The sequence below is a fragment of the Vespula vulgaris genome, chromosome 12 (assembly GCF_905475345.1).
Source record: "Vespula vulgaris chromosome 12, iyVesVulg1.1, whole genome shotgun sequence".
Taxonomy (NCBI): Eukaryota; Metazoa; Arthropoda; class Insecta; order Hymenoptera; family Vespidae; genus Vespula; species Vespula vulgaris.
This window is the reverse complement of record NC_066597.1, coordinates 5,329,859-5,357,639: the sequence shown is the minus strand read 5'-3', so window position 1 is coordinate 5,357,639 and position 27,781 is coordinate 5,329,859. Positions and strand designations below refer to the sequence as shown.

At 32.0% G+C, this 27,781-nt stretch overlaps 3 protein-coding genes across 5 annotated transcripts in view; 2 read left to right on the top strand and 1 right to left on the bottom strand.

Annotated features, from left to right (window-relative positions):
• The window catches only part of LOC127067950 (protein sprint-like), a 138,566-nt gene that overhangs the window by 97,432 nt on the left and 13,353 nt on the right, over positions 1 to 27,781 (bottom strand). For 2 of the 3 annotated variants that reach the window (XM_051003430.1, XM_051003433.1), the window contains exon 2: positions 3,510 to 3,770. In XM_051003430.1, coding sequence (XP_050859387.1) covers positions 3,510 to 3,590 — 81 coding nt within the window. In that variant the 5' untranslated portion in view covers positions 3,591 to 3,770. Of the gene's footprint in view, positions 1 to 802; positions 896 to 3,509; positions 3,771 to 27,781 lie in introns of those variants that run through there. The other variant, XM_051003429.1, reaches the window with a different exon arrangement.
• Positions 19,895 to 23,735, top strand: LOC127068209 (uncharacterized). The gene is made up of 11 exons (XM_051004026.1): positions 19,895 to 20,126; positions 20,215 to 20,293; positions 20,423 to 20,511; positions 20,677 to 20,788; positions 20,933 to 21,006; positions 21,831 to 21,932; positions 22,112 to 22,193; positions 22,508 to 22,599; positions 22,992 to 23,103; positions 23,189 to 23,256; positions 23,589 to 23,735. The coding sequence occupies exons 1-11, from the start codon at positions 20,034 to 20,036 to the stop codon at positions 23,604 to 23,606; spliced, it is 921 nt and encodes a 306-aa protein (XP_050859983.1). The 5' UTR covers positions 19,895 to 20,033; the 3' UTR covers positions 23,607 to 23,735.
• Positions 25,100 to 26,456, top strand: LOC127067960 (uncharacterized). Its single transcript, XM_051003449.1, has 5 exons — positions 25,100 to 25,275; positions 25,582 to 25,684; positions 25,793 to 25,881; positions 25,982 to 26,099; positions 26,190 to 26,456. Exons 1-5 carry the CDS (start codon positions 25,234 to 25,236, stop codon positions 26,267 to 26,269), a joined length of 432 nt encoding a protein of 143 aa, XP_050859406.1. The 5' UTR covers positions 25,100 to 25,233; the 3' UTR covers positions 26,270 to 26,456.

Genomic DNA, 27,781 nt, shown 5'->3' with positions numbered 1-27,781 from the left:
AGTGCCTTTCGCTGTCCTATAATTAATACGATTTTGCGACAACGTTGAATTCGTTATTAATTCAACTATCTTCGCCTATCTCTCGGAGTAGTTATAATGTATAATAATTAAGTTATCTCTCATCCTCTCGCTCTCTCTTTCTCTCTCTCTTCCGATTTTCAACGTAATAAAAGGAGAATCATGTCTGACCTGTTTTAGATTTGAAATCAATAAGTTCTGACATTCTAGAATAACGAAGTTGTTCCTTATTAAACATAAAAGGAAACGCAGGATGAAACAAGAGACGGCTTTTTGATAACGAAATTTTCATTAAATTTCATCGACTTCGATAAATCGACTTAGACTCACAAATTTTTTTTCCTTTTCTCCTTCAAAAACGATTAAATGAAAAAAGTCGCAAGGTAAAAAATATCGAAAAAAATATTGCTTTAAAATTCGATGCTTAACGAACGTCTTGATATTTTTGCGAAAGGAAGAAAAGCCCGTTAATTAATGAAAAATTTGGGTGAGGAGAACGTGGGTCGGACAGACGGGTGGGGGAGGAATAAGGGAGAAACCAGGAACGTTCGAGCGATTATGCAACGAGACGGGTTTTCTATCTCTTTCTTTTCGTTTCTCTCCGCGCTTGGTACTCTACTCTTCGGGTGCCAGTGGCCATATTACGTCCCTCTTTTCTCGGCTTAAAAACGCGCTCTCTGGCTTGGCACGTGGATAAGAACAGATGGTCCTTTCGTCCCCACGAAGCCACGTAAGCCGTGCGAGTTAATGCTCGGCTGAATATTCACAAGTAGTTGCAACCTACCATTCTTCTTCTAAAGCTGCGTTTATGACGCGTCGACGCCTTAAAAGTGCCTGCTCTCTTCCATCTCTTCCTTCTCATCCTCCTCTTCATCCTCCTCCTTCTTTACCACAGAAAGAGGATGATAGTATTAGATCGTTGCGTAATTTCCGTCGTATTTCATGTAGGTTATAAAATTCTACTATCAAAAATAGAAAATTTGTGTTACGTTTAAAATCAACAATACGCTTATTAAAAGGAGAGATGGGTTATGATTTGCTAACGACTAACACATAGTTGATTATAAATATAAATTTTTTTTTCAAAATTACATCAATTTTAATTTTATCCAAAAATGTGAGAGAAATTGTCTAACAAAACGTTTGATAATCGGTTTAAATTGTTTACATATAAATTGATAAATTTATTATAAAAAAAAAACCTTATTATGTATAAATTGATAATAAATTTATCAACTTCATTGGATGATTTCGCAAACGTGAATTAAATCGTCGTTAAAAATTATAAATAAACTTTATTAAAAAATATTGATCCTCGAAAGTCGGAAATAACATTGTCTGTTTCTCATCAAAGTTTAAAAATCGTTCTCTATCTTTGTCTGTCTGTCTGTCTCTGTCTGTCCTCCCTCTCTCTCCCTCTCTTTTTTTCTTGACACACGCGGAAATGAAAAGGAAATACGACAGACATTAATTCTAGTAAAAGCACGAGTAACATCATTTTCTGGTATGACAGAATTTGCATGAAAACGATTTCATAGCTTCTCGAGTGAACTCGGTTGGACTCGGCGATGAGTCCAAACGCCATCTTTCCCCTAAGCAATTCGTCAAAAATAAATGATGTTGCCTTTGAGCTCCCTTGTTCGACTCTCAGAGATTGAAAATGTTGACGGAACACCTGGCTTCGTAGTTGGACCTTCCAAAGCTACGTATGCATATACTCACATGATATACATATTCTGTAAATATTATATCACATGTAGAACACACGCGATATTTTTTTCATGATTTTATATATTCTCTTTTCTTGTATATTATTCCAACGAAGAAAATTCAAAAATTGTTTACAACGGTAAACCCAACAAACCCACCGAGATCGTTCATCCCTTCGTCGTGCCTACCAGACGAATCGGAATATTTCAAAGTTCACTCACTAGGGAGGGTCGCTCGCAAAAATTTAAATTCTTTGGGCGTAGGTACCGACGACGATTGATGACGGCAGGAACGATGACGTTGGGGGAAGGAAGAGTATGAAGGGACACAAAAAATAAAAACAAGGAAGAACGTATATAATCAAACTGGCGACGATGACGATAATAATAAGAGAGAAGGTGAAATAAGGGGAGAAAGTAGGACCAGCGAAGGGCGAGAAGAAACTTTCTCTTCTGCAGTTACTCCTTCTGAGAAAGACAGGGGAAGTTTGACCTACGAAAATTTCCTACGCCTCCCCTCCTACCCCTCTTCTCTCTTTTCTTTCGACCTTCTCGCGACGATACTTATCGTCTCTTCTGATAAATGGCACCACTTTTACTCCCTTCAACCCCTCGATCACCGTCTCTTCCCATTTTGTCCGCCACACGCAATTTCCCTTCCATCTTTCTCCCTTTCCCCCATCCCTTTCTCTCTCTATTTCTCTTTTGTCGTACGAGAGAACGCATTACGCAAAAGACTGCGTACCCTTCGACTCCTTTCGGACGAACATACTCCGATCTGCACGACTGATTCCTATAACGAGAGTATATATGAAAGTGGTTACTGTTATATACTGGACGTCGTGGACACAATTATGAAGACGTTCGTATGATCATTGCCAGTTTTCATGATCCTTGGATAAACTTACGACATGATACCGTATCTAACTAAAATATCATTGCTGAGCATTATTTTTATCGGGATAATCGATTACTCTTTCTTTTTATTTTTATTTATTTATTTATTTTTTTTTTTGTCAATTCAAGACTTATTTGATAGACCTTTCACTTTCTTTGAATTTACTTTAAGATAGATTGATTGAATTATCATCTTTTTTACATCTGTAATATTTATATATTTATTAATGAAATCTGTTAATTATTGATATGTTCTCGTTGGCGAAGATCGTAAATCAGTTTACGAAGAAGACAGAAAGGAAAGTCGTCGCTGATCTCTCGACGGGTCAAAGATGTTACTCATTAATTACACTCACCCGTGGAAACTTTAGTGACACTTTCGATTAAACGGTCGTACTTTAAACTCCTTTCTTTTTAAACGAAACTTCGAAACACTAAATATCCTGCAATGAACTTTCTCCGATGATGAAGCGAAATATGATTAGCGAGGCATTAAAAATTATCATTATTTTTTCTTCTCTTCTTTTTTTTCTCGAAAGGATATTTCATACGCGTCACGATCAGGAAGATTATTATTAATGACAAGTAAATGAACCATTCTTGAAAATGAAAACGAACCTGGGTATTAATGAGACTTTTAGCAATTTACGTAATAATGACCTTTTCCTTTTATACGCGCACTTGTTGATGATTATTCATCCCTTCATACATTCGTAACGTTTTTTTTACGATTAAATATGTAAATTAATTGCGCACGGAACATAATCCCCAAAATGAGAATTAATTCGAGAGTACGCCGAAGCTTATCACAATAAACGAGTACGCAAATTTCTCCATTTCAGCGTGTTAATTATTACACCGACACGTGATACTGTTTGTACTCACGAGCAAATAACTGGATGCATTGCTACCAGTGGATTCCCTCTTTCTCGGAGACCCAAAGTCTCTTTGGACCAGAGACGTCATCGTCTTCTCATATTAATCACTGTACCACGACGACTGTGTAGAGCACATGGAATGATAAATTAAAAGCTGTCCAAGATCAGAGATAAAGAAAAGGGCTCTCTCGTTGATTCCTTTTCATCAATGCGATTCGTGTCATTGGTCAAAGACGTTGATTTCTTAACCGTCTTTCTCCTCTATCATCTGCAACAGAAGAAAACGATAATAGTGATTGAACAAATCTTTTTAATCACTTTTTAATTACAATTTTATTCGAGAGGTCACGATATACAAATCTATAATAGAACTTTGAAAAGAGAGTGAAAATATGGTTTTAGATATATTGGTTTTATACAATTATACAATTATACAATTATACAATTATAGTCTTCTTTAAATAATCATTTTTTGGCATCTAGACTTTAACAAAATTTTACTTTACGCTCGATTCGTCTATAACAATAAGCTCAATACTTTTGAATAGTATAAACACTATTGAGCAAAATTTTGCATCAATTCGACGACTTTTAAATTTCCATATCTTTTTTTTTTAAGGTGCATAAAGAAAATATAGAGAAAATATCTCCAATGTATTTCCTGACTTGTTATTCCTCACAGTATCTTCAAGCTTATTGAAAAATCTCAGAATTATACATTGTAGTCTCTTCCTGTCAAAGCTATCGTTATCTTGACATTATCCGCAGCATTGCAATGAATATAATTTCAGATGATTAACTTTTCATTTTCTTTCCCTGCCCATAACAACAATTAATTAATTAATTATTATTATGTAGTTAAAATCATTAAGTACAACAACTTTTTAGTTTTCAGGAAGAATAGAACTATGTCGTTGATATTTTCAAGGCCGTGACCTTATGAGTAACAAGCATGAGAAAAATTTCATGGTTCTGCCGCTAGATCGTTTAACAGTGGAAAATAGATAAAGCTTGAATAGCGGATAAATCGTACTTCGCGGATATCCCGGGAGAACACAATGGAAGATGGGGAAATCGTCTGGGAAGAATATTCTCCTTTTCCAAGAGGTAAACGAGAGGAGGTAGAAAGGCCGAAGTCGACGAAACTAGCGGTTCAAAGAAAAACGGAAAACTTATTACCTACCTACCGTCGGCCGTCGTTATAACTCAATTCTTGAATATTTATAACGATTAAGTTTCTCTCGGAGCTTCGCACGTTCTGTAAATATATTGTGGTGCTATGTCGTAGGATTATTAAGACGCACCAACTTGAAAATAATTTCATGAAATAAGAAGCATATATCATCCAATATTCTTATTTAAAATATGTATGCAAAAATCCCTTCTCCTAGTCGAATTCTAGATAATGAAAAAAAAAAAAAAACGTATTTTAAACTTTAAAAAGTGTATTTTTTAACGTGCACAAAAGATTAGGGTATATCTGAAACTACAAAGATTTCTAAAAGAATTTGTTTACATTTCTTACTATATTTTGTCTGGAATAACGTATGAATGAACAGTCTTGAAACTACATTGCGCAATGTAAAAATAAATATTTGAAATAAACCTCCGGTACAATGGCAAAGAACAGTACGAGGTATTCTCAAAAGGCTATCTTTTTTATTCGTATTATCTAATAAAAAAAATGCCAATTAAATTTGGTTTACATTGTTATGAACCAATTGCTGTCAAACATTTCTTGATAGAATATTATTCAGTAAATAACCTACGATTAAGATTGAATCTGTTTTCACGCTTATATAAAAAATCTTTGAACAATTCTAATGAAATAGAGAAAAATTAAGAAAAATTTCAAATGAAATCTGTGTAAATAATTTATAAAAAATAAATAAATAAATAAATAAATAAATAAATAAACGTATACAATTTCATTATGACTAAACGAAGGAAATTTTAACAAAAATCCTAACGAACTAACGAAAGCGAATTCGAGCTTATGCTCGTACCTTTCGCATTCATGAATAATCATGTAATTTACCCTGTGACGTAATTAGCCGACAAGATAATTCAATATCGATCGGGTAAATTATCGCATAATGGGGAAACGATAACGACGATCGAACGATCAAAAATTCCTGTTAAAATTTTCAAATTATTATTCCGAGTAACGAAACAACGTAAAAACTCGTATTGCACTCTTGTGAATTTTAATCCCCTGTATTCGTCCTCTCTTTGGTATTCCAACTATTTTATTGCCAGCTAAAAATAACGAGTGTGAGGACGACAGCGACGATGACGAACGAGTTGTTTTAATATATTCTAACAAAAAAAAAAAAAATTACGCGAGCTTCAAAAGTTGGATATTTTAATGTATCCAAATTTTCTCTGCATACATGGCCGATGTATATACGTATTTGTTTTAAATTTCATGCCATTTTCCTATCTCTTTTTTTTATTCCAAACATAAGTTTACGTACGATTTTTAAGTATACAATATGTATATACGTTCGCGGATTAAATCGTTCAGGATTCGAAACTCGTTTCAGGATCTCCGAATTTATGAGCATGAATTATCGACGATAAGTACATCGTGTGAAAGATACAACCGAGAAAGATTGCGTAGAAAGATCATGAATGTTATTTAGCGAACGCCTTCGAAACATCTTAAGATAATAATTTTGGATATGTTAATATTTCTCGGATATGTTAAAGAGAAATCGAGCCGAGAAATAGTTTCTCAACCGACTGAGATTCATCGGTACAGTTTTTCTTTGTCTTCATTACATAAACGATAATACGATATAAGTGTCGAATTAAATCAATTAAATTGTCTTTTGGATGGGATCACGGGATGATACGAGATTCCCCTGATGAAAAGCGTATTAAAACAACGTCATTAAGCGTAATGCATCACTGTCGTGAGATTGACAGTGATATAATGTATCTTTCGATAGACATAAAAAAAAAAGAATCAATCGTGATTAGAAGCGAAGAAAAGCTACCTGCCACTTAAAGGATTTTTCGTAATAAGAAATTTTTTTCATAGCAACTTCTTTTCTATCCAATTAAAAGTAGAAATCTAACTTGTCATAGAAGTACGAGTCATCGCGTTAGAAGCTCGGATTATGCGAGTTGAGGAACGTGAAGAAAGGAGAAATATAACGCTTCCATCGAAGTTAACTTCTTATCTCGAGGACGGAAGGAAAGTGTCAAAGTGAAACAGAACGAATTACCCTTATCTCGAGAAAGTTGAGCCAAGTACCGGATTCCCTCAAATACCAACCGAAATAAGAACGCGTCTAGCCTTTCCTTCTTCGACCAAAGAGGAATTAAGGAGGAAGCAAAGATCAAATAAACCATAAATCCGTTGCCTCATGCTTGGACAGGCAATTTGCCAAAAACGAAAAGAAAGAGAAAAATACATCTTCGCAACACAAAACAAGGAAATATGTTTTTTCCTTTTTTTCATGGAGAAATCGATAGTATCCTATTCTCTAAATTATAGCTAATAACAATTAAATCAATTCGAAGATATAACATTTAAAGGATAATTATATTTACCTATGTGTAATATATAACATTACTTTGTTTCAAGATAAAATAATGAAATATTTAATGTTAAATTAATCCTAAATTTTCAAGATTTTTTAGATAAAAACTCTAGACATTTCTTGCAATTATGTTTTCTACTTATATAGAAAAAAATAAATAAATAAATAAATAAATAGAAAAAAGAAAGAACAAGAAAACATATCTATCTTGATAATAACATAACGGTAATTTTTACTTCTTGTTTTCCATTATAACAAGTTATTACTTGATCTAACAATTAACGTAATTAGTTTCCATCTCGCAAAAGTAGTTCGTCGCGAGAGTATTTCTATAGTCGTCAAACGTTGACTCGTTCCCTTGTTGAAGATCCAAACGATTTCGCAAGTCGATTTTAATCGAGACCAATCAAAGGCAGAAAGCAGCTTCTTCGCGTTACATGCGAAGACGTTGATCATTAGTAATTTTTAACGCGACGTCACGCGTTCAGTCGATTCGATTTATCGCCACAAGATTCTTTATAGAAGTATCGATCGAAGAGAAAGTTCGATCGTGAAATTTCCAGTTAGAAAATTACGCAATAATTATCAAACGCCTTTATAACTTTCCAGTTTGCTTTCATGACTCTGCGTCTAGTTAATTTTTGGTGACTTGTAATACTCGAGATACGATTCTATAATATTTTTAACTGTAATGTGTGAATATAATCGGTACACACGTGAAAAGATTTTTCTTATATGCATATATGTGTATATACAATCGGGGATAAAAATAAATGGACAGGTATTGGAAATAGGTACGAACTAGTACCAGTTTTACATACCTAAGTTTCATTTATTATATATTCTTATTTATTAAATAATCTACGTATACTATAAGAATTAAAATTCATATTTATATTTTTATGTGAACAACCCATAGGTAAAGAAAATGTCAGGCATTCATGAGAGATAAAAGTAAATGTGTATATAATAAAATAAGTAATAAATAAAATATATAATAAAATTAATATTTGATACATGCCGTTCTTTACTTAAATTATTGCTTCCAAACGTCATGATGAATAATTCTATTATATTTTCAATATAACCTCCTAATATTTTTGAACGCTGATTGTACATTTTTGGAAAAATCAATCTAATCATATCGCATATCGTTCAAGAGTTAAATTCAAGTAATTTAATATCCTAATCCTCAGAAGTCTTCTTGATAGCGTCATTGTTCGAGGTTATTGTCCCTTTGGAAGACAAAACCTTCGTTGAGACTCATTATTAATACTGCCTCTTGGAAATTTTCGTATATTTATCTACATTTACTTATCTATAACTATCTTTACTTATATGCATTTAATGATCTCATTAATTTTTATTAATTTACCAATATATCATTAAAATATATCATGAAAAACCAAATTTAGCAATTGACGTAATAAACGATTTATTTATACGCATCATTCTTTTTTTTCCAGACTTCGTACTTATTCTTTAATTGCTGCAACTCAAATTTACTTTTACTATTACATATTATATTTTTTCAAAATAATATATTGGCATATTTAAATATTTTTTTTTGCTAAAACAAAACTTTGTTGTTCGTATTTATTTCATTAATAAATAATAATATAGACTTATGTTTGGCCTTGCAACGTTTAATTCAATTTCGTACAATTTTCGTTTTACTGTTTTTGTCGAACCGTTTAATCCTATTGTCTTTCGAATATTTCTAAATCGATGTAATCTTTGGTTCTCGATATTTGCAAACAATTCGATGATATCCTTGTACGATAATAGAGTAATTTGCATCTGCAACTTCTAAATTTTCCGCAGTATTATATAATAGATATTTTTTAAACATTTTTTTATATTTTATATTTTATGCACTTTTAAATATATCGTGCTTCGAAGTTAACGTACGGTAACTTAATTCATTATGGTAGTCCCAGAACAATTAAATGTTAAATTCAATATTAAGTTTTCTGTTTTTGATATTCTGCAATTAATTTACAAATGAATTTACTTTCACAAAGCCTGAATTGATATAATCTTTTTAAGTAATTTTTTTTAAACAATTTATTTAATCTATACATATGCCTGAAGTTTATTTTTGTCTCTCAATAAATTGCTGACATTTTCGTTAAGTATGGCTCGTTAGCACAAAAATATAAATATGAATTTCAATTGTTTACTTAATAATCTATGTACTATAAGGATATTTAATAAATAAAACCCAAATGTATAATACTAGTACTTGTTCGATAAAATTTCATTTATAAACTCTTCCACTTATTTTTTTCCCGACTGTACATATGTATACATTGTTAATAAAATATGTGATAAAATAATATTTTTAAAAGTTTACTCACGAAATTCAATTATTTTCGTTATACGCCACATCATCATAAAAGCTCGCGACACTCTTAAAGTTGGCAAACGACTGAAAGTTGCTCCTTCCTATACAGTATGACGATCGTTTATGTCCTTTGTTTATGTTTCACACGACCGTATCCAAACATTTACACAAAACTTTTAGTAAGCTTCCTATAGACTAATATTATGAATATTAAAGTTCCCAAATCGATATACTCTGCGTTAATTCACTCGTGTTTAATAAAATCGTTAAAAAGGTGCGATTCAATCATTTCCATCGAAATTAATTAAGAAAGAAAAATGTTTATGGAATTCTTTAAAAATATCACAAAATCGAGTATTCGAAGATGATGAAATAATCCTGTGAAATTGAGTTCCTCTTCCATGAAGTACATTTCAGAAAACAAAGGGTATTGCCTCGAGGCAAACATCGACCTTCCACGAATTTAATATACTCTTAATTATATTCGCCTTGCAAACATGAGAGCTTTCACGATATAATGTATACTCGCACAAAATATAAAGGGTGCACGAATTGAGGAGAATCGCTCGATTACCTTCAATATCCTAAAAGTTTCCTACCGTAGTCGGTAGAAAACTTCGAGGAAATCTAGATGAATGAGTTTGAAAAAAAACTTTTTCATTATTCTTTAAACCGTATATATTATACATACATATCAATACATCGTATCGTTCAGAATGTAATTATTTGTTATAACGAAAAATTATTTAGAAAGCATAGAAAAAAGGGTCTGATACTAATTACTCGTATCTATTCAAAGAAATGAACTATAAGTAGCGCATCGCAGGCATGTAACTCAGCAAATTATTAACAAATTTGTGTAATACCATAGGACCTAACGAGCGAAGTTTCGGACCGAGGTTCAAGCCAAAGGGACATAATGGATTAAATTTAAAGGCGACGGGGGTCAAGAGTCAAGGGTACGATGCTTGTTGTTTTGTCATTTTCGATTACGATCTCGAAGGCATTAAGTACATAGTTTCACGCGCTACTATTTCTTCATTCAAATTTTCATCTCATCAAACTAAAAGAATGTTTTCTGCTTCAAGGTTTTTATGATCCTAAAAAATATAATTAATTAGTAAATGCACCTATATATATCGAGCACTCTATCCGTTAAAATTGGAACGAATCGATGATGTCATAGGAACCATCGCGTCAAATCGATCGTAATTTTTTTAAATTGGAAGTATTCCTACAAGAAATTGTTTACCAAAGCGCGAACGTCTTTTTATTAAATTCAAGTTAATTAAAAAAAATTAATAAAAAAAAGAAAAGTATAAACAAGTGATATTTAATATTTACACAAAAAAGAGAAAAATTAAATGTTTTCTTGTTTGTTTTCTTTTTAACGATCATTTATAGTTTCACTTTTAACTGAAATTATCGACGACAGAATTTTCATTAGAGACCGAGAGTTTCGAAAGGCGATTAAAAATCATAGTCGTTATTTTCATCCGATCATGGTTGTTACGAGAGAGGGTGCGAAATCTACTGCGAATCGAGACTATCGCAATAATTTTCAAACTCTTAAGGACTACCATTTTTGTCCCCGCCACTGCGGAAACGAGCGCCGTCGTCCCTTTTCGTGATCTACTCCCTCACTCTATGCTTTTTTCGGGATTGCTATATGGATGACTCTACTGACAAAAGTTACCGAAGGAAGTTTACGTGTGAGCACGCGTTTTTGTCGATTATAAATTTGATCGTAATATTTCTTTCTTGAAAACGACAACTTGTAAGCTATTTTTTAATGTCTTGTCACGTATTAATTTATTATTTTTATTCTAAACGGTTAATTGTCTGTTTATAGTACGTAAGCGAAATACTTTTTCTATAAAATGTAATCTATATATTTTCATTCCATACATAACTCCCGTTCCTCATTTATTTTAGAAATTTACCCTATTAGATTTATGCTTTTCTATTCAGTATTAAAAAAAAAAAATTAATGAAGCACAATTAAATCGACCGTTGCTCATTTTGCAACTCTCTTTTATCGAAGATCGTAAAAATAAACAAAACTATATGTATAAATTTTCATGGTATACTAACATTATAGGAGGAAAGCATCTTATGCCGTATAAAATTCAGTAATGTTTTCGAACGTTTTTTTAGAAATTATTACTAAATGAAAACATTTTTTTGAGCTATAAAAATTTGACTCTCAACTTTATGTTTCAATTTTTTTAAATCAAAATGTTATAAAATGGCGGATTTATCCGTTTGTTTCAAAATTTCACTTTTTGGAATATCGATTGTTGGCCGCTATTATAGCAAAGGAATTTCAAAGCGAAAAGTTTTAATTGATATCTATTATCTAAAATTTAGTGCAAGAATTTTCAAAATTTTGAATTGTTATAGAAATGGTAGCAGTATGAAGTGGAAAAGCCTTTTTTTACAAAAAAAAAGAATCAATTTAAATGTTCATAAAGATTTATATAATTGAAATAAAATCGTATGCTACATTGCAGTGTACTTTATATAAAATATTTTTTTCAAATTTGAACAAAGTCGGACGTGTAATAATAGAGATTTTGTGTCGGTCAATTGGAAAAACACAGTTTCGAAAGAAATATAAAAGAAGTTTTAATAATATATACCGTCTGCTAAAAACCGTTTATATTTAACAATATAATCCACATTTTTATACATTGCTGTAACTTCGATAAATGTCAGAGTTTTGAAAAATCACTTTGACACAATGTTCTGTATATTTGAAACTTGGAGAAAATTGAATAAATAAAAAATAAAACAAAATAAATAAAAAACAATTTTTTTTTAACTATCCAGAGGCAACCAATGATTTTTACGAGTAACCACTTTATCTACCGCCATAATATATAAATCTACGAATATAAAAAGAGAGGAAAAAACCACTTTTAGAAATTTGAACATATGTATCCTTTAAAACCCTTTTAAAATTTGATACGATACGATCAAAGTGAAATCCTGAAGAGGAAAAAAGGCCTAAACAAAATGGGAGGACTTGTAAACGGGACCCCGAACTCGATCCCGAGGCAAAATTATCTTAAATTGACCGAACGATTCGGCCCGCATACTCTTACGCAGACTTCTTCGGAATTGAAACGAGCAGCCTTGACGAGAGCGTCTGTATCGTGTTCTTTCCTATCGTCCTTTGGACTTTACTGTTCTATAGTAAGTATCTACCTACTGTGTATAAAATAAAGACAAAGAAAGAGAGAACGAGAGAACAAACGAGTCGTGCTTCCGCCCACGTAAAATGGAGATCCACTTAACGCCTCGAACGATAAACATATCGACCTAACGTTCTAATACGGAATTCTCTGTTCGAGATCTAGGCGAATACACGAACTAAATCGAATACACGAACATTGGGTGTCGTAGGTCGACTGAATAAATTTTGACCTACTCTCTCTCTCTCTCTTCCTATCTATCTCTATCTCGCACTTGCACATCTTATATACGTTCGAACTCGCACAAGAGACAAGGAATACATGAGAATAGAAAACATCCTATCGGTTTGTTCTCGAACAACCGTTTTCTTCCGTCTCGAACATTTCTATATAACCTATAGTCAATGAAAATGTTCGCAAAGCCACGTACACGTTACCGCACAAGGAGAAGGTTCTTAATACGACGGTACTAAGGTGATTTTATCAGAAATCCTTTTATCGTACTGATATTATTCGATCCTGAAATTGTTTTGTTCTCCGACCGAACAAAAAGACTTCTCTTATACGGCAAAACGTAAATGATGTAAATTCGATGAACGATTATCATCGATTCTTCTTCTTTCGTAGATTTATTCAAAGTAGGTAGATAAGTATATTTATAAAAACAGAAAGGAATACAAAAAAATTGTTAATTAACGAAATTTGAAAATAATCGGTGATGTAAAAAATGAAGAGAATAACATGTCGCTAAATAACTATCCACAAAATCACGAAGGAGTTTTCAAAAGGTCACCGAGTTCACGGAGTCGCGTTTCCACAGAAGCTACATTCCACGAATGCGTCGGCCGTACTTCCTGTTGCCTGAATGAAACGTTCCCTTGGTATTTCCAAGATAAAAAGAAAGGTTTTGCTCGTGGGTTCCTTAAATTATCAAATGCCAGTAAAAGAATTGAGGAATCATTCGCCCACATCTTTTCTCGTTAAAGAAATGATAGATCTTTAGAAAGAAAAAAAAAAAGAAATAAATATACACGTGTTTCTATTCTCGATCGAATTTCGCGTTTTTCAGACTTTAATCATTATTTTATTTTGTGTAGTAAACTCCAAAAGGTGGCATGCTGATTTGCATAATACTTTGACTGTACATGCATGCTATACACTATATGCATACTATAGACATACACACGCGCATACACATACTTAAACAAAAAAATGTGTCAACGTGCGAAAAGGACTCTTACTTGTTTTACGAACATAGATGGATGAATAATGGAAAGCCAAAACGAAGGAAAGTCTGATCCTTTTGGGTTTTCCACGTGTCAACCAAACCACCGTGAACCTTCTATTGCCGTTTAAACTCGGTTTTAGTTTGTTCACGTGGGGTTTAATCCTCCGAGGAACGACGAAACTTCATCGTCTTCTCTCTTTGGAAACGCACGTATACTCACAGGGAGACACAACTACACAACTACACTCTCACCAAAACGATTTATCAATCTCCGGATGTCTCGTTTCTTAAAAGTAAGAAAATACGATGTTAAAAAAAAAATAAATAAATAAAAAAGAATGAAATCGTTTATGCAAGAATAAATATATTTTCTCTATGTAACATGTTTCTTCTTTTCCTCTTATCGTTTCTTTTATTTTTGTATCTCTTCGAAGGACGCACCAAAATTAATCTTTCACATTTTTGCAAGACACCGAAAGATAACATAAGAAAAAAGGATAAAACGCGTTCTTCTCAAACTTCGCCTCGATACTTTCACTGAATTTCAGTATAAGATATATCGAACTTCTCAAAGAAATTATACTGAAAAGAGCGCGTTGAAAGTACGATGATCATGCGGTGTGAACCGAGTACCACTGCTTACGGCATTAACACCGTCATCGCCATCAACCTCTTCTTTTCCACCACCACCACCACTACCACCATCATCACTACTAGCACGACCATCACCATTACCACCATGGTTACAACTATTAACAGTGAGTCCATAAACACATTCTATGTATATGTATACAAGCGACAACGTTATGCCAAGACGATACTATTTTCAAACCTAATTTCCATGATTATGCGATCATGTTAATTTTTTCCCTTTAATTTCCATGTAGATACAGGTGTAACGATATTATTCGATATTTATTGTAATACAAAAAACACCATATTTTTTGTTATTTTTTACCTTATTACGTAGACGCAGACTTAAAATAATTTTTTATTAGATCTGTAATCTTGACAATAAATTTATAATATAATTGTATTCGATTATTTTTCTTTTTTTTTTTTTCTTATGTTTCTTAACTCCCTCTTCTTTCTTTATAGTTTTTTTAACGAAAGTTCAATTCCGATTTACGAAAGCACAGAATTCGTTGCGTTTAATTGATCGATCGGAACGTAATGAATCCATGAATTGCGTTTATTTTAGAGAACGATGCCGATATAATTTTAGTAATGGTCCAAAAGCGGCGCAAAGCGCACGTGGATGCAAAGCTTGGAGCGAAGACGTACGTGCTAATGAATCACGCAGTCAAAATATACCTAGTGCGCTCTTCGCACGAGGAGCATATGCGTTCGCTGGTAGAAAGTAAAAAAGAAAAAAAAAAGAAAAGAGAAAAAAGAGAGAGAGAGAAAAAAAAGAAAAAAAAAAGAGGTGTACGACCGTGTATTAATAAACGTGCACACGCTTTTGTAGTCGTGCTCTGTTCGATGAAATGCTCGTTGCCCACCGAAAAATATCTTCATTATATTCATTTTCTGAAATACTTTTAATCGAGCGCTTTAAAAAATATTTGAAATTCAACCGTTAATATAAAAAAATATTAAATACAAAAAATGATAGGTACATATTAATCTTTATAAAAAAATTTCTAATTACGGTTTATCATCGTTGTCTTGTATTTTTATTTTATTAGGTTTACGATATTCGTTCCTTTATTGTCATATCACGAATATTATCGTGACACGAGATAAAACGCGATTCGAGAGTAACAGATATAATACGCGCGCGCGAACACACGCACACACAGAAATAACACAAAAGCAGGGCTATTCCCCTCACGGAACATACATATGTATCCCTAACGTCCAGCAGCAATTAAATCAAAACGATCGACTCTCGGTAATTGGCCCATGTCACGTCTCGTTACTGTCCACCTTTGTTTCGGTCATACTCGACTTCATGCGTTTAAGTGCTATTCTATTTATCCGTCACATGCGTGTTTCAAGTGTTTCTATATAAACGACAATCAAGCGTATGTACTCTACGTGATCGAAGATGTATTGTTAATGAATCCGACTTGATCGCATCGAAATTGAATTAATCAATCGAGTCGTTTCTCGATTTTACCATCGCAGTTAAACGTGTTTTCTAAGTTTTATGAAAGAGACAATAAATAATCAATTTAACGTTTTAATAATGATTTGATTAATGCCTTTTACACGATTATGTAAAATATTCTGCATGTTATATAACACTTCTTTTTATTCGATCAGTATTTTTATTAATTAAATGATAAGTGTTATGTACAAAGTGTTATGATCAGAACATTTTCATCAGTATTTATAATAAAATATCAATAGGTAAAATATAAGTGGCCAATATAAATAATTAAGTGTCAGAGTTGTATCTGGGCTATGTCTGGGTTACGTCTGGTTTTATTATAAATACTGACTATTTATATTACGTCCTGATATTTTATTATAAATACTGACCCCATTTATTTGAAATATTAATGAAAATTGTTTCAAAAAGTTCTGACTGAAAAGTAAATAGCAGCCATTGCATAATATAGATATATAATATTTATATACATATTGTGTATATCATATGATTATATGATAATTCTATTACGCGCGCGTGTGTGTGTGTGTGTGTGTATATATATATACATAATTGTATTACAATATATATTACAATTGAAAGTTAATAAAAACGTTATTAATTTCTGATTAAGATAATGACCGGAATATATAGAAAATTACAAAGAACGACGACTGATAAAGAGTATTGAGTACTTTAGCGGCACTCGTTCGTCGCCTCTTTCATCGAATTGAATCGTAACAATGGCTATCACTTCGAATGAACGTATAATCGCGTCCTCCGTTCTCATAGAGCTCGTGCTTTAAGGAGCGTTACACTCTTGATTTGTTTATCGCTAAACGAAAGCATTCGTTCTTGTCTCAGGAAGCGTGTAGGAGTATGCGATCGTACATGAGCTACCATCTGTCGAGCATACGAGAAAATCGTTCAGTGATATGCCACAAAATCGTTTATTAGTCACTTCCTGTTAAAACGCTGGTCACGAGAAGTAGAGAGGAGAGGGGGGAGAAGATAGAGAGTGAGAGGGAGGGGGAGAGAGAAAGAAAAAGACTAAAACTAAACGATAAAAGCGATGGGTACTGAGCACGAACTGGTAATGCAACTTGCTTTTATTCTCTTTTTTAACTCACGCGTTAAGTATCACGAATCGGCAGATTAGACTTTTAGAATACCTACGGTAGAGGAAAAACGAGTTTGTGAGTCACGTTGAATCAGTTTGTATGCCGGAAGAGGAACGAGGAGTACTCTATAACTCACACCGCTTTTCCATCATTTTCTTACAATCTTTTATTTTTACCTCGTGATAAAATACGGGTAATAAAAAGAAAAATAAATTTCATGAAATTTTTATGGTATTATTTGATTCGTCTTTATCTTTTCGTTCGAGAAAAGAAGATTTTTCCATCCGCGCTTTTCGTTTTCTTTTCTGTTTATCGCGAATAAATAAGTTTTGAAAATTTGTACCTTTTATTCTGTTTCTCGTTGTGAAAAAAAATACAGAGAGAGAGAGACAAGCAGACAGAGGGAAGAAGCCGAGGAAGGTCGAACATAAAACATTTTTCTTCAAATTCACCGAGGAAATAAAGTTCCATTCGGTATTCTCAACGGTGGTTAAAAGGCCGATTCTCTCTGCGACGTCGAGACTGGCGGCTTTAATTGAAAGCTAGTTAGCATCACAAAAGGCTCGTACAGCCCTTCCTACACTGCCGATTAATTTACTATGCCTTTATCGAATCTCTTTCTTACGTTTCTCTTTTCCTCCTTTTCCTCCTTTTCTTCCTCACCCTCTCTTTTCTCTCTCTCTCTCTTTCTCTTTCTCTCTCTATCTATCTATCCACCTTTCTTCGATGTTCGATCACACATGATTTTTTTAAAACGTGAAATTTACCATCGAAAAAAATAAAGGAATTGATATATGACAAAAAATAGACAATTTCGAAGTAGCAACAAAGAAAAAAAATAAACAAACAAAAAAGTCCCTGTTCTTTAAACATAAAGATACGAAGATGTTTATATCAATATGATGTTGATTACGTAAGCGGCTTTCGCATAGGAGAGCGCAGCACGGAGCACCAGTTATTATCACTAATTAAAAGCGTTTAATTAGGGTGGCGTCGCCATCGTGGAGGTCACGTTATTCTCATGCCAAGCGTTCGTAAAGCGATTCAAGTTTGCACGATTCCTTCTCAAGCGTAGTCGTCTTCTTCCTCATCCTCCTCTTCTACTTCTTCTCTAACATTCATGTACGCAATCGCATCTTGTTTGTCCACTTTACCGGTCCACCCACGTGCTCCTCCCCTCTCTTCCTTCCCTCTCTCTTCATGATTTTCCACAATTTTTCCTTCCTATATAAGTACTTAACGTACGTATTTATCCACATCGAATTTCCCATCCATCTTTCCTTCCTTTTCTTCTTCTTTTTTTCTTTTTTACTTCATTCGATATACAGAGGTGTACACACACACACATATATTGGTCATAAAAATCAATATATTAGCCGAGAAATTTTTTTCCGAATATTTTCGGATATTTTATTCTTATCTATATCCGATAACCAATTATTTTTCCTTTTTCGTCAAACACTGTTAAGTTAATTTAGTTATATTTATAAAATTTTATTTATTTAAATTATATTTTATTTTTATTAATATATATATGAATATTTTTCTTCTGTTGTAGTTTTTTTTCTGTTGTATTACATCAATTCATAGGCAAATATATATGGAATTTAATTTGTCTTTTAATTGTAATTAAATTAGATAAATTTGTTCGTACAACGAATACTTATCAACTCGTTCAAAGTTTCCCGTATTCTTGTTAAGAATTTCTATTCCATGAAACGTATAGAGATTCTCCATTGAGCGTAAACGCCCCATGGCCCTAAGTTATTTCCTCTTGAATTCTCTCCAAAAAAGAGATAGTAGGTAGGTACATCTCGACTCTCGCCGTGGTACTATAATATTTAAGTACATTAAATTTTCATCTAACCAATCTCCTACTCGACTCCAACGTGCTGCACTTTAATTCCATCGTATATGTATACACATCCGTGCTTTCGATTAAAAAACTCGCCGAGGCACCGTTTTGCAAAAAAAAAAAAAAAGAAAAGAAAATAGAGAAAAGAGGAAAAAGGAAATCGTAAGTTGAAAACTAATAGAAAGGAGATATAATAGATAATCTATAAAGAGCAGAGTGAAAAAGATTTGTAATATCGGATAAAGACTTGAAAAAGAGTGACCTTCGTTATTAAGATCCGTCCGAGCAGAAAACGATCAGGTGGAAATTAATAGCGATGCGGAGGGATTCTAGATAAAAGAAAGAGAGAGAGAGAGAAAAGAGGGAGAAAAAAATGTAATTATCGACCTACTCGAAAGCCCAGCCGCCAGAGTAATGGCGCGTTTATGGGTAGGAAAGGATGAGGATGCGGATAAGGAAGGAGGAGTATGGAGTAGTTTCTCGACCAGGCAGATGCTTCTTTTGTGTGTAGGGGTGCCTCTCGAGATACAAGGGTTCGACATTAGCAAGAGTCACGTGGTATCGAGGGGTCCAACGTGAAAGGCAAAGAGAGGGTAAACGTCTCCGAATTTCGGCAAACTCGTGCCTCGCCTAAATTATCAAATCCTCTCAAGAACACGCGTATATCCTTGAATGACGAATTCTTCAAGTCGAGAAGAGATTCATTGAAACTTAGTCCGGAAGCATTTAATTTTCATCACGAAACGTTTCTTTCTAAAAAACATAATCATTATGTAAATCATTTTGTAATTTTATATTGAAAAAAAAAAGAAAAAAGAAAAAAAATTCTAATCGACTTACTGTCCAAGCTTACCTAAATACCAACTTTGTTCTCCTCAAAACCGCTCATTTGTTATTACATAAAGGCCACATAAGATGTCGTCGATAGAGAAAAATACGGATATCTATTGTGAAAAATTCTATAGAATTAAAGATTAACGAGACGCTACATTAGTCGACGATACGTTGAAAACCCTCCCCGTCTCGAGAACAGAATGCTTTATAAAAGACTCGGGGAGACGTGGTTCATTATTTTCTAAAGAGTTCGATTCCGTGTATCCCTCTTTGAATCTCGTTATATCGTAAATTAGCAGAAATATGTCGAATAAAGGGAGACATACATATGAACGGTCCATTCTTTTCTTTTTCCTTTTCGGATATTTTTTCGGATTTTTTGGATCGGTCGACGGTGTAAGTGTTCATCTATTTTACTACGTTTAGATTAAAATCGAAGCGAGATTTTGTTAATAATTTTTAATAATATTTTATCATATCGAAGGCTATGACGATCGAGCAAATGCGAAAAACAGCAACAGGAATTCGTAATACTTGTATAACGAAGACTGGTGTAAAAGCAGGTGAAACGTTAGAACGATCTATTTGGAAAAAGTCATAAATTAATCATTAGTTTGTACCACTTCGAGTAGGTATATATCCTTAAGTCTATGTTGTGAAAGCTGTTGACGATTCGTATCTGTTAAATGTAGAGCTTGTGGAGGGAATGAAGACTGGCCAATATCCAGAGGATCACGATCTACAGTGCTATGCGCAGTGCGTTATGAAAACAATTCGTACGGTAAAGTGTTTATAATAATTCTTTGAGCATGATGGTGAAATGATGTTAAAAAATATAACATATATATATACACACATAATATAATATATAATATATAAATAGTCAAGCATCCTCAACGATCTTTTCGTTCGAATTAACGAAGATAACTTTTTATACTGTTTCAAGTTTAAAAATCAAAAAGTGGACGTGGATATGGTGACCAAGCAAATCGAGATGATGATGCCGATCGAATGGCAAGAAGATATGAAAGCTGCGGCAAGAAAGTGTGGAGCGCTGGGTAAGTGTGAAACAACAAACAACTATAAAAAAAAAAGTATATAGAGACACGCTTATAGAGATTAATTTCAAAAATCTTTATCGAAATAGATCGGTTAAAATTTTTGAAAAATTTTCTATTTCGTTATTTCGTTGTTACGCGCAGAACCCTCCGACGACATATGCGTTACGGCCTTCAACTACGTCAAGTGTAATTACCATGAAAATCCTGACAATTTCTTCTTCCCTTAATCGATTTTCGAAAAGCGAAGAAAAATCATCGAATCCATCGTTGAACGGAGGAAGAAACTCGTTTAATCGATCGTGCGAAGATTTAGCCAATTTATTAATTTAATTTTGATTTACTTAAGCAAATAAAATAAAAAAAAAAGAAAGTGAAGAAGATCGATTATGGTACGATCTTCTCTTTGAGAGAAGTTTTTGTAACAAATAATAAAATATATTATAAAATTTCATGCAAATTCATACTTTCGTCCGAATTTCATTAAATTCTTACAGTGTAAATTGACCTGACAAGTAATTAACACGAACGATTGAAAATTTTATTTTAGACTATCGTAAAATCAATTGGTATCCTAAGTTAATTACTTTGTTTTACTCTGTTAAATTAGATCTCATGAATTCGAAATAAAAGATTTATATTTCCATTTGGTATAATTTCGCAAATGCTCCGTAATAAAGTAAAATTATACGCAAAGTTACGATTACGTAACAATCGGAAAAGAAGAAATACTCAATGTCGAAGTTTCGAAAATAAACATAGAAAAGTGTGATAGGTATGTGTACATACATACATACGTATTCATATCGGACTGACACCGAACGCGATCAAATTGTAGGTTAAAACAATCTAAATTATTAAATTTGTACCTGCCATATTCGAGAGAAACGAAAATTGTCTGTTCTCCCTCTGATTCGATGTGAGCGTTATAAAAGTGGTTGGACGTTTCGAAAGACAAGTCGTTGCTAGAAATTTGTTCCATTTTTCGTATCGTCGAAATAATCAGGAAACGAGAAAGAAGTATCGAGAATCTGTATAACGACGAGAAAATATTGGAACGAGCTATTCGTCGGAAAAAATGAAGGCTACGATTCTTTCAATCTCGGTGTTCATCGTCCTGGCCATTTTTCATAATGTGGAAAGTGTGAGTTTTTTATTTAAAAAATAATCTATTACTCTCTCTTACACATACTTTCCTAAACTAAATGTAGTCAACAATTGTAACATTCTAATTTTTTAAATTGCATTTCTAATTACTTTGAATTTCTTTCCTTTACTTTTTTACTTTTATTTTTTTATTTTATCTTATTGGTTTTTAATTAGAAAAAAATGAACATGGATCAAATAAGGAACGTAGTGAAATCCGCGAGAAAAACTTGCGCGAGTCAAGTCGGTGCTTCAAAAGGTACGTATCCTTATCTTTTATTTTAAATAATAGTCGTTCTAAATGTTACAAACTATACGAAAGATATTCGAATACGTGGAAAATTAGATGACGCATTTAACCCAGATCACTCGTTGCAATATTACTAAATAATGCGCATAAATTCATTTACTGCCATAACAAATTAATTATTAACATACGTAGAAGATTCCAAGTTCTATCGACGGTATGAGCTCATACTTCTTTTATTCTTGGAAAAAAAAACCGAGCAATTATTGATAATTATCAGTTTATTGATAAAAATGGATATATCAATGTAAGAAAGATCTTTGCAGAATTATTGGATAATGCATCACAAAAAGGTGAATTTCCACCCGATCCAAAGCTCCAGTGTTACTTTAAGTGCGTATTGATATTGTCCAAAGCTGTAAGTAATATTTTTCTTTTCAACTGAATTAAATATTTTAAGACAATTAATTTATTTCCTAATTACTTTTGTTACTGGAAAAAATAAGAAATAATTATAATGAATGTAACAGTTATCATGACACGATCAAATCAAAGAAAGATACATTTTTCTTGCTTATTATACGAAAGATAAAAAAAAACTTATTTTTTTGCTGCAATAAGAACTATTACTTATGCGAATAGGTTGATTATTCTTACGTAATTCGTCTAAAGATATAGTATCCATTGTATAATTAAAATGTATAATAATGCGCATTTAAGCTTTGAAACGAAGTAATCTTGCATCACTATCGATAAAAAAAGATCAAACTAAAAAATATACAATGGAATTGAAACATTGTAAATTTTCAGATGAAAAACGATCAATTACGGCCAGAAGTAATGAAAACACAAGCCGAATTGATGTTAACTAATGATTTAAGCGAACGGATCAAAGTAACGATCGACAAATGTTTCCCGAGCAGTAAGAAAAATTTTTATTATCTCTAATGATAATTACACAATTTTTTTACGATTCGTTTATCAAGTTTTTTTTATCAACTTTACAGTAACCAGCAGCGATTCGTGCGAAGCCGCATGGCAATTTGCCAAGTGTTATTACGAAACGGATAGTTCGGTAAATTTGTTATTAATAATATTATTATTAATTCGTTAACAATTTTCATTTTTTTATACATTTTCTCGCATCCTTCGAATTGTATCATCATTGTAATTTTATAATTAAAATTATTATTATCAAAAATTATTACGAATATCGCACGATCGATTCATTTTGCTTTGCAAAAAAAGAAAAAAAATCGGTTCAATTGATACACTGGGAACGAGTGACCTCGAACGGAGCGTGATTTCTTTAATGCTAATCATCTCGTTTTTTTATCCATAAGTTGTAAAGTCAAATAATTGACTCAAAGCAATGAATAATTGATCTCTTTTTTCTTCTAATTATAGATTTATTTTATCCCATGAAGAAAATATCCTCGACATATTCACGAACATATTCAAGACGTATCTTGCGGAGATGGCAAAGAACACGGTTTAAGAGAACTTCAGAAGCGATTTGTAAAAATTCAAGAACCAAACGACATTGTAGAAAAGTCTAGATTTTAGTTTTTATTATTATTGTCGCCAGCCATATTCTATAAAAGAATTGGAATACTATGTATCTTTAAATTTGTTTTACCTCGTCGTAAAGACGTAGAAACGATAAATCTCCATTCACATAATAAATTCCCCAAGTAATTTATGCAATGTTCCTTTTTTTGTTATACTCTTATGGAAAATTAGATCTTTGTAAAATTGTTAAACGTAACGTATGAAATATAAATATATTAAATAATTGATGAACATTATTTAAGAACATCGAATTGTTTATGAATCTTTATCATGATTCAAACAAAGTACGACTTCCTGCCTATAACTATTCTCGTACATTTATATCTTCCTGCGGTAAAAATACGTAGCTTGAGAAAATTTATTATTCTGAAGTTTCATAATAATAATGAATTAAATCACCTAGGGAAAAAAAATGAAGTTAAGATGCTAAGCTGACATATGTACGAACAATAGAACTGATTCCTGTATTATTATGTATAACTAAATTTGATCGTAATAAAGTTTCTTAAATTATGTTTATATAGCGCAGGAAAAATATAAATATGAGATATATATGTGTATATCATATAATTAATAACAAATATAATGAAACAACATAATGCTTGTATTATCTTTTTCTTTTTTCACATGATTCGAAAAATCGACTTTTTTCAATTAATTTTAAGCATAAATATTTATAAGCGTGTTGTTCAAGAAAAATCAAAAACTAAGAGTCAAGTTCATATTTAATGCATTGCATTATTATATTAACATATTATTCTAATTATTATATTAATGCATCTTTATCTGGATATTTTTTGCTGATATGAAACTCTTTCTCTTATATTATTGGCATTTTATTTTCGTCGACAATTATGCAAATTGCGTAAGTGATAAATGGATAAAGTAAAATCATTGTAAATATATATATATATATATATATATATATATATAATATATATATATATATATATTATGCAATATCGATTTCTATATACATGACATCATTTTAATTTATATATGATATTGAAATAATCTTTCAACATACCGAAAAAGTGTATACACACACACACACACATATATATGTATATGTATGTATGTATGTATTATATAGATAAAATATATAAGTGTGTATATATGTATATATAATATATATATAACATATATAAAAATCTCATTTAGCGTGCACTTCTTTGAGTCTAAAAGAAAAAGTTCTTTTTTTAATTACTTATATAAATGAACATTATCATGTCTTACGTAAGTCAAGCAAGTCCATTAAATTATTCTGTTTTCTTGTTTACCGAGTCCAGATGCCTTGGAACCCCTATATTAACACACGAGACGTGTAAAGCAGTTGTATATAAATATCGTCAGAGAGATCTACAATCAGTAGTGTCTCAACGATTGCCGATAGACTTGGTGTATTATATTTCGATAGTGCATTTATCGTATTATTATCGATTTTTCATACCGAATAAACGAAAATTTCCAAAGGAATAAAATGAAATCGTTCATCGTACTTGGTTTCATCCTCGTTCTTACAGTAAGTAACATTTTTAATATTCTTATTGTAATCCCTCCCCCCCTCTCTTCTAATTTCTAATTTGCATACTCTAATTATACTATTCAGACTTGCCTATCGTGTAAAAATATCTTAGCAACTTACATGAAAAATATTTCCTGTTTCATTTTTTTTTTTAACGATTCCAAGAAACAATTTCAATAAATTTCATGTGAAACGAATATAAGGAGCTATAAAATTTATTTTATGTTTAAACAGAAAAAGAAAAAGAAAAAAAAAGAAAAAAGGATTATGTAATAACTAACGTTTTTAAAACTATCCCTTCAGATTGTGACTTCAGCGAAGTCCGAGCATGGATTCAATAAATATCTGCAGGCACAGTCACCGGATGTAATGGAAAAATGTTTGAAAGAATCGAAACTCGAAGCTGGTAAATAACATAATAATTTCAATTATTTGGAATATCATCTCAAAAATTTATATCTACTCGTTTCATTTTGAATTTCAATTAAATCCACCTTGAACGAATTTTTATTAGAGAAGGACAAGCTGCTTACTGATGAAACATCTGTAGATCCCGAAAAATTGGCCTGCTTTATGGCTTGTACTCTTAAGGAAAACGGTTCAGTAAGTTTATAAAAACAAATTATCATAAAATTTCTCGACGATGAACACAATTTTCTGTATGACTAATCGTTAAATAAATCATTTTCTTTTCTGATTTTAGTTGGTCAACGGAGAAATTAAATTCGACGTATTATCAGAATTAATCAAGAAATTGTTACCCAACAAAGAAGAAAGAACCCCTGAGAGATTGGAAATCATACAAAATTGTCTCCCAGAAGGTAAATCAATAAGAAAAAAATACAAATAACTTTGGTAATCGCATGATATTCACTTGCTCATCGTACTTTGTATTTTCGAAAATTTTCTAGGAACTGGCTCGAATGATTGTGAGAAGATTGGGAACATTATCAAATGCGTTCAAATAAAGTTAAAAGAAAAGGGTTTTTAAAAGATAAAAACACCGAAAGGATCCATTTCAGCTGTGACATCGACAAAAACAATACTTCTTCTTTGTATGCCATGTTTTTTCTCATAATATGCTTGAATTAATATGTCAATATCTTTTTTATAATTCTTTATGACATACTAACAATTTTTCATTAATTATATATAATACATTTAAACTGAAATAAAAAGTCGTCAAATCTTTTTTTTATTCCCATCTGTCAGATATAAAGCGATATTATCTTAAGAGAGAAAGAGTGGGAGAGAGAGACAGGGAGAGGATGATCGTCGAAAGTCCGACAAGAGCATATGAATAAACAAAGAGACCTTAATGTCTCTTGAATTATTAAGGTACATTCAGATGATAGGCAAGCTTTATCGAAACATAAGAAGGATATAGTTTAACGCACACCTGGTATAACGCGGCGTAAATATGTAGTTGTGTAGCAACGGTAAGAAATACACCTTCGTACACGTTCGCATTAAACGACAGAGATGAGGAAGACACTATAGCGTAAGCGACTCACGTATGAGACGATGTAATGTCGCGTATAGTAGAAACTTACTTCCAACCTGCTATACAATAAAGTTACAAACTGTTGTACAACCGTATCCTAAGCGCGTAGGAGAGAAAGCTACTTTTGCAAATGGCCAGCTTTGTGGTACGATTATATTTCTGATCCTTCCAAATGGCTTTGTTCAAAACAGAGAAAAAGGAAGGGAGGAAAAAAAGAGAGAAAATAGATAGTCAAATTATTCGAACAAGGAATAGATAGTCAAATTATTCTAATGAAATTTCTAACTATATATATATATATATACGCAGCTGCACATAAATAGAAGAATTTTTTTTGATTATTTGCAGTTAAATTTTTAATTCAATAACTTTACGAATAAAATACAGGTACGTATATAATAAGTTCTTTCCTTCTCATTCATTATTTTCAACCAGAAAAATAACATTCATAGAATAATAAAATGCGAAAAAATGGTTCTACGAAAAAAAGCGATAACATCTTTATTATCAGATATTACGTTCCTTCATATAGCTAGCTCCTCCATACTATTAGTGCTATCGTCATCGTTATAATTATTGTCATTATAATAGAATAATTATAACTATTATTACCATATTGGTATAATTAACATTATCGTGTATTATAATTCTATTGTTGCGTTTGTATGTATGTGTTGTCATTGTTGATATTGTTATTACATTGTAATTAGTGCTATATAATTTGAACAAACTCAAGGTCCGTTTCAATTCTTCGACGACCACGCCCTTTCTCTCTTCAAATTTTCATTTCTACAAACTTTTTTTAAAATACTTGACAGACGTAGCCCAACTACCAAGATCACAAAATTATTGGATTACTCATTAAATAATATCTGAATTTATAACAAAAATTAGAAAAAATTCAATAAAAAATTATAATATGTTTTACTAAAAATTTCGATATTATTTACATATTGGCCAAGCCAATATAATGAACCAACACACACAGAAATTATAAAT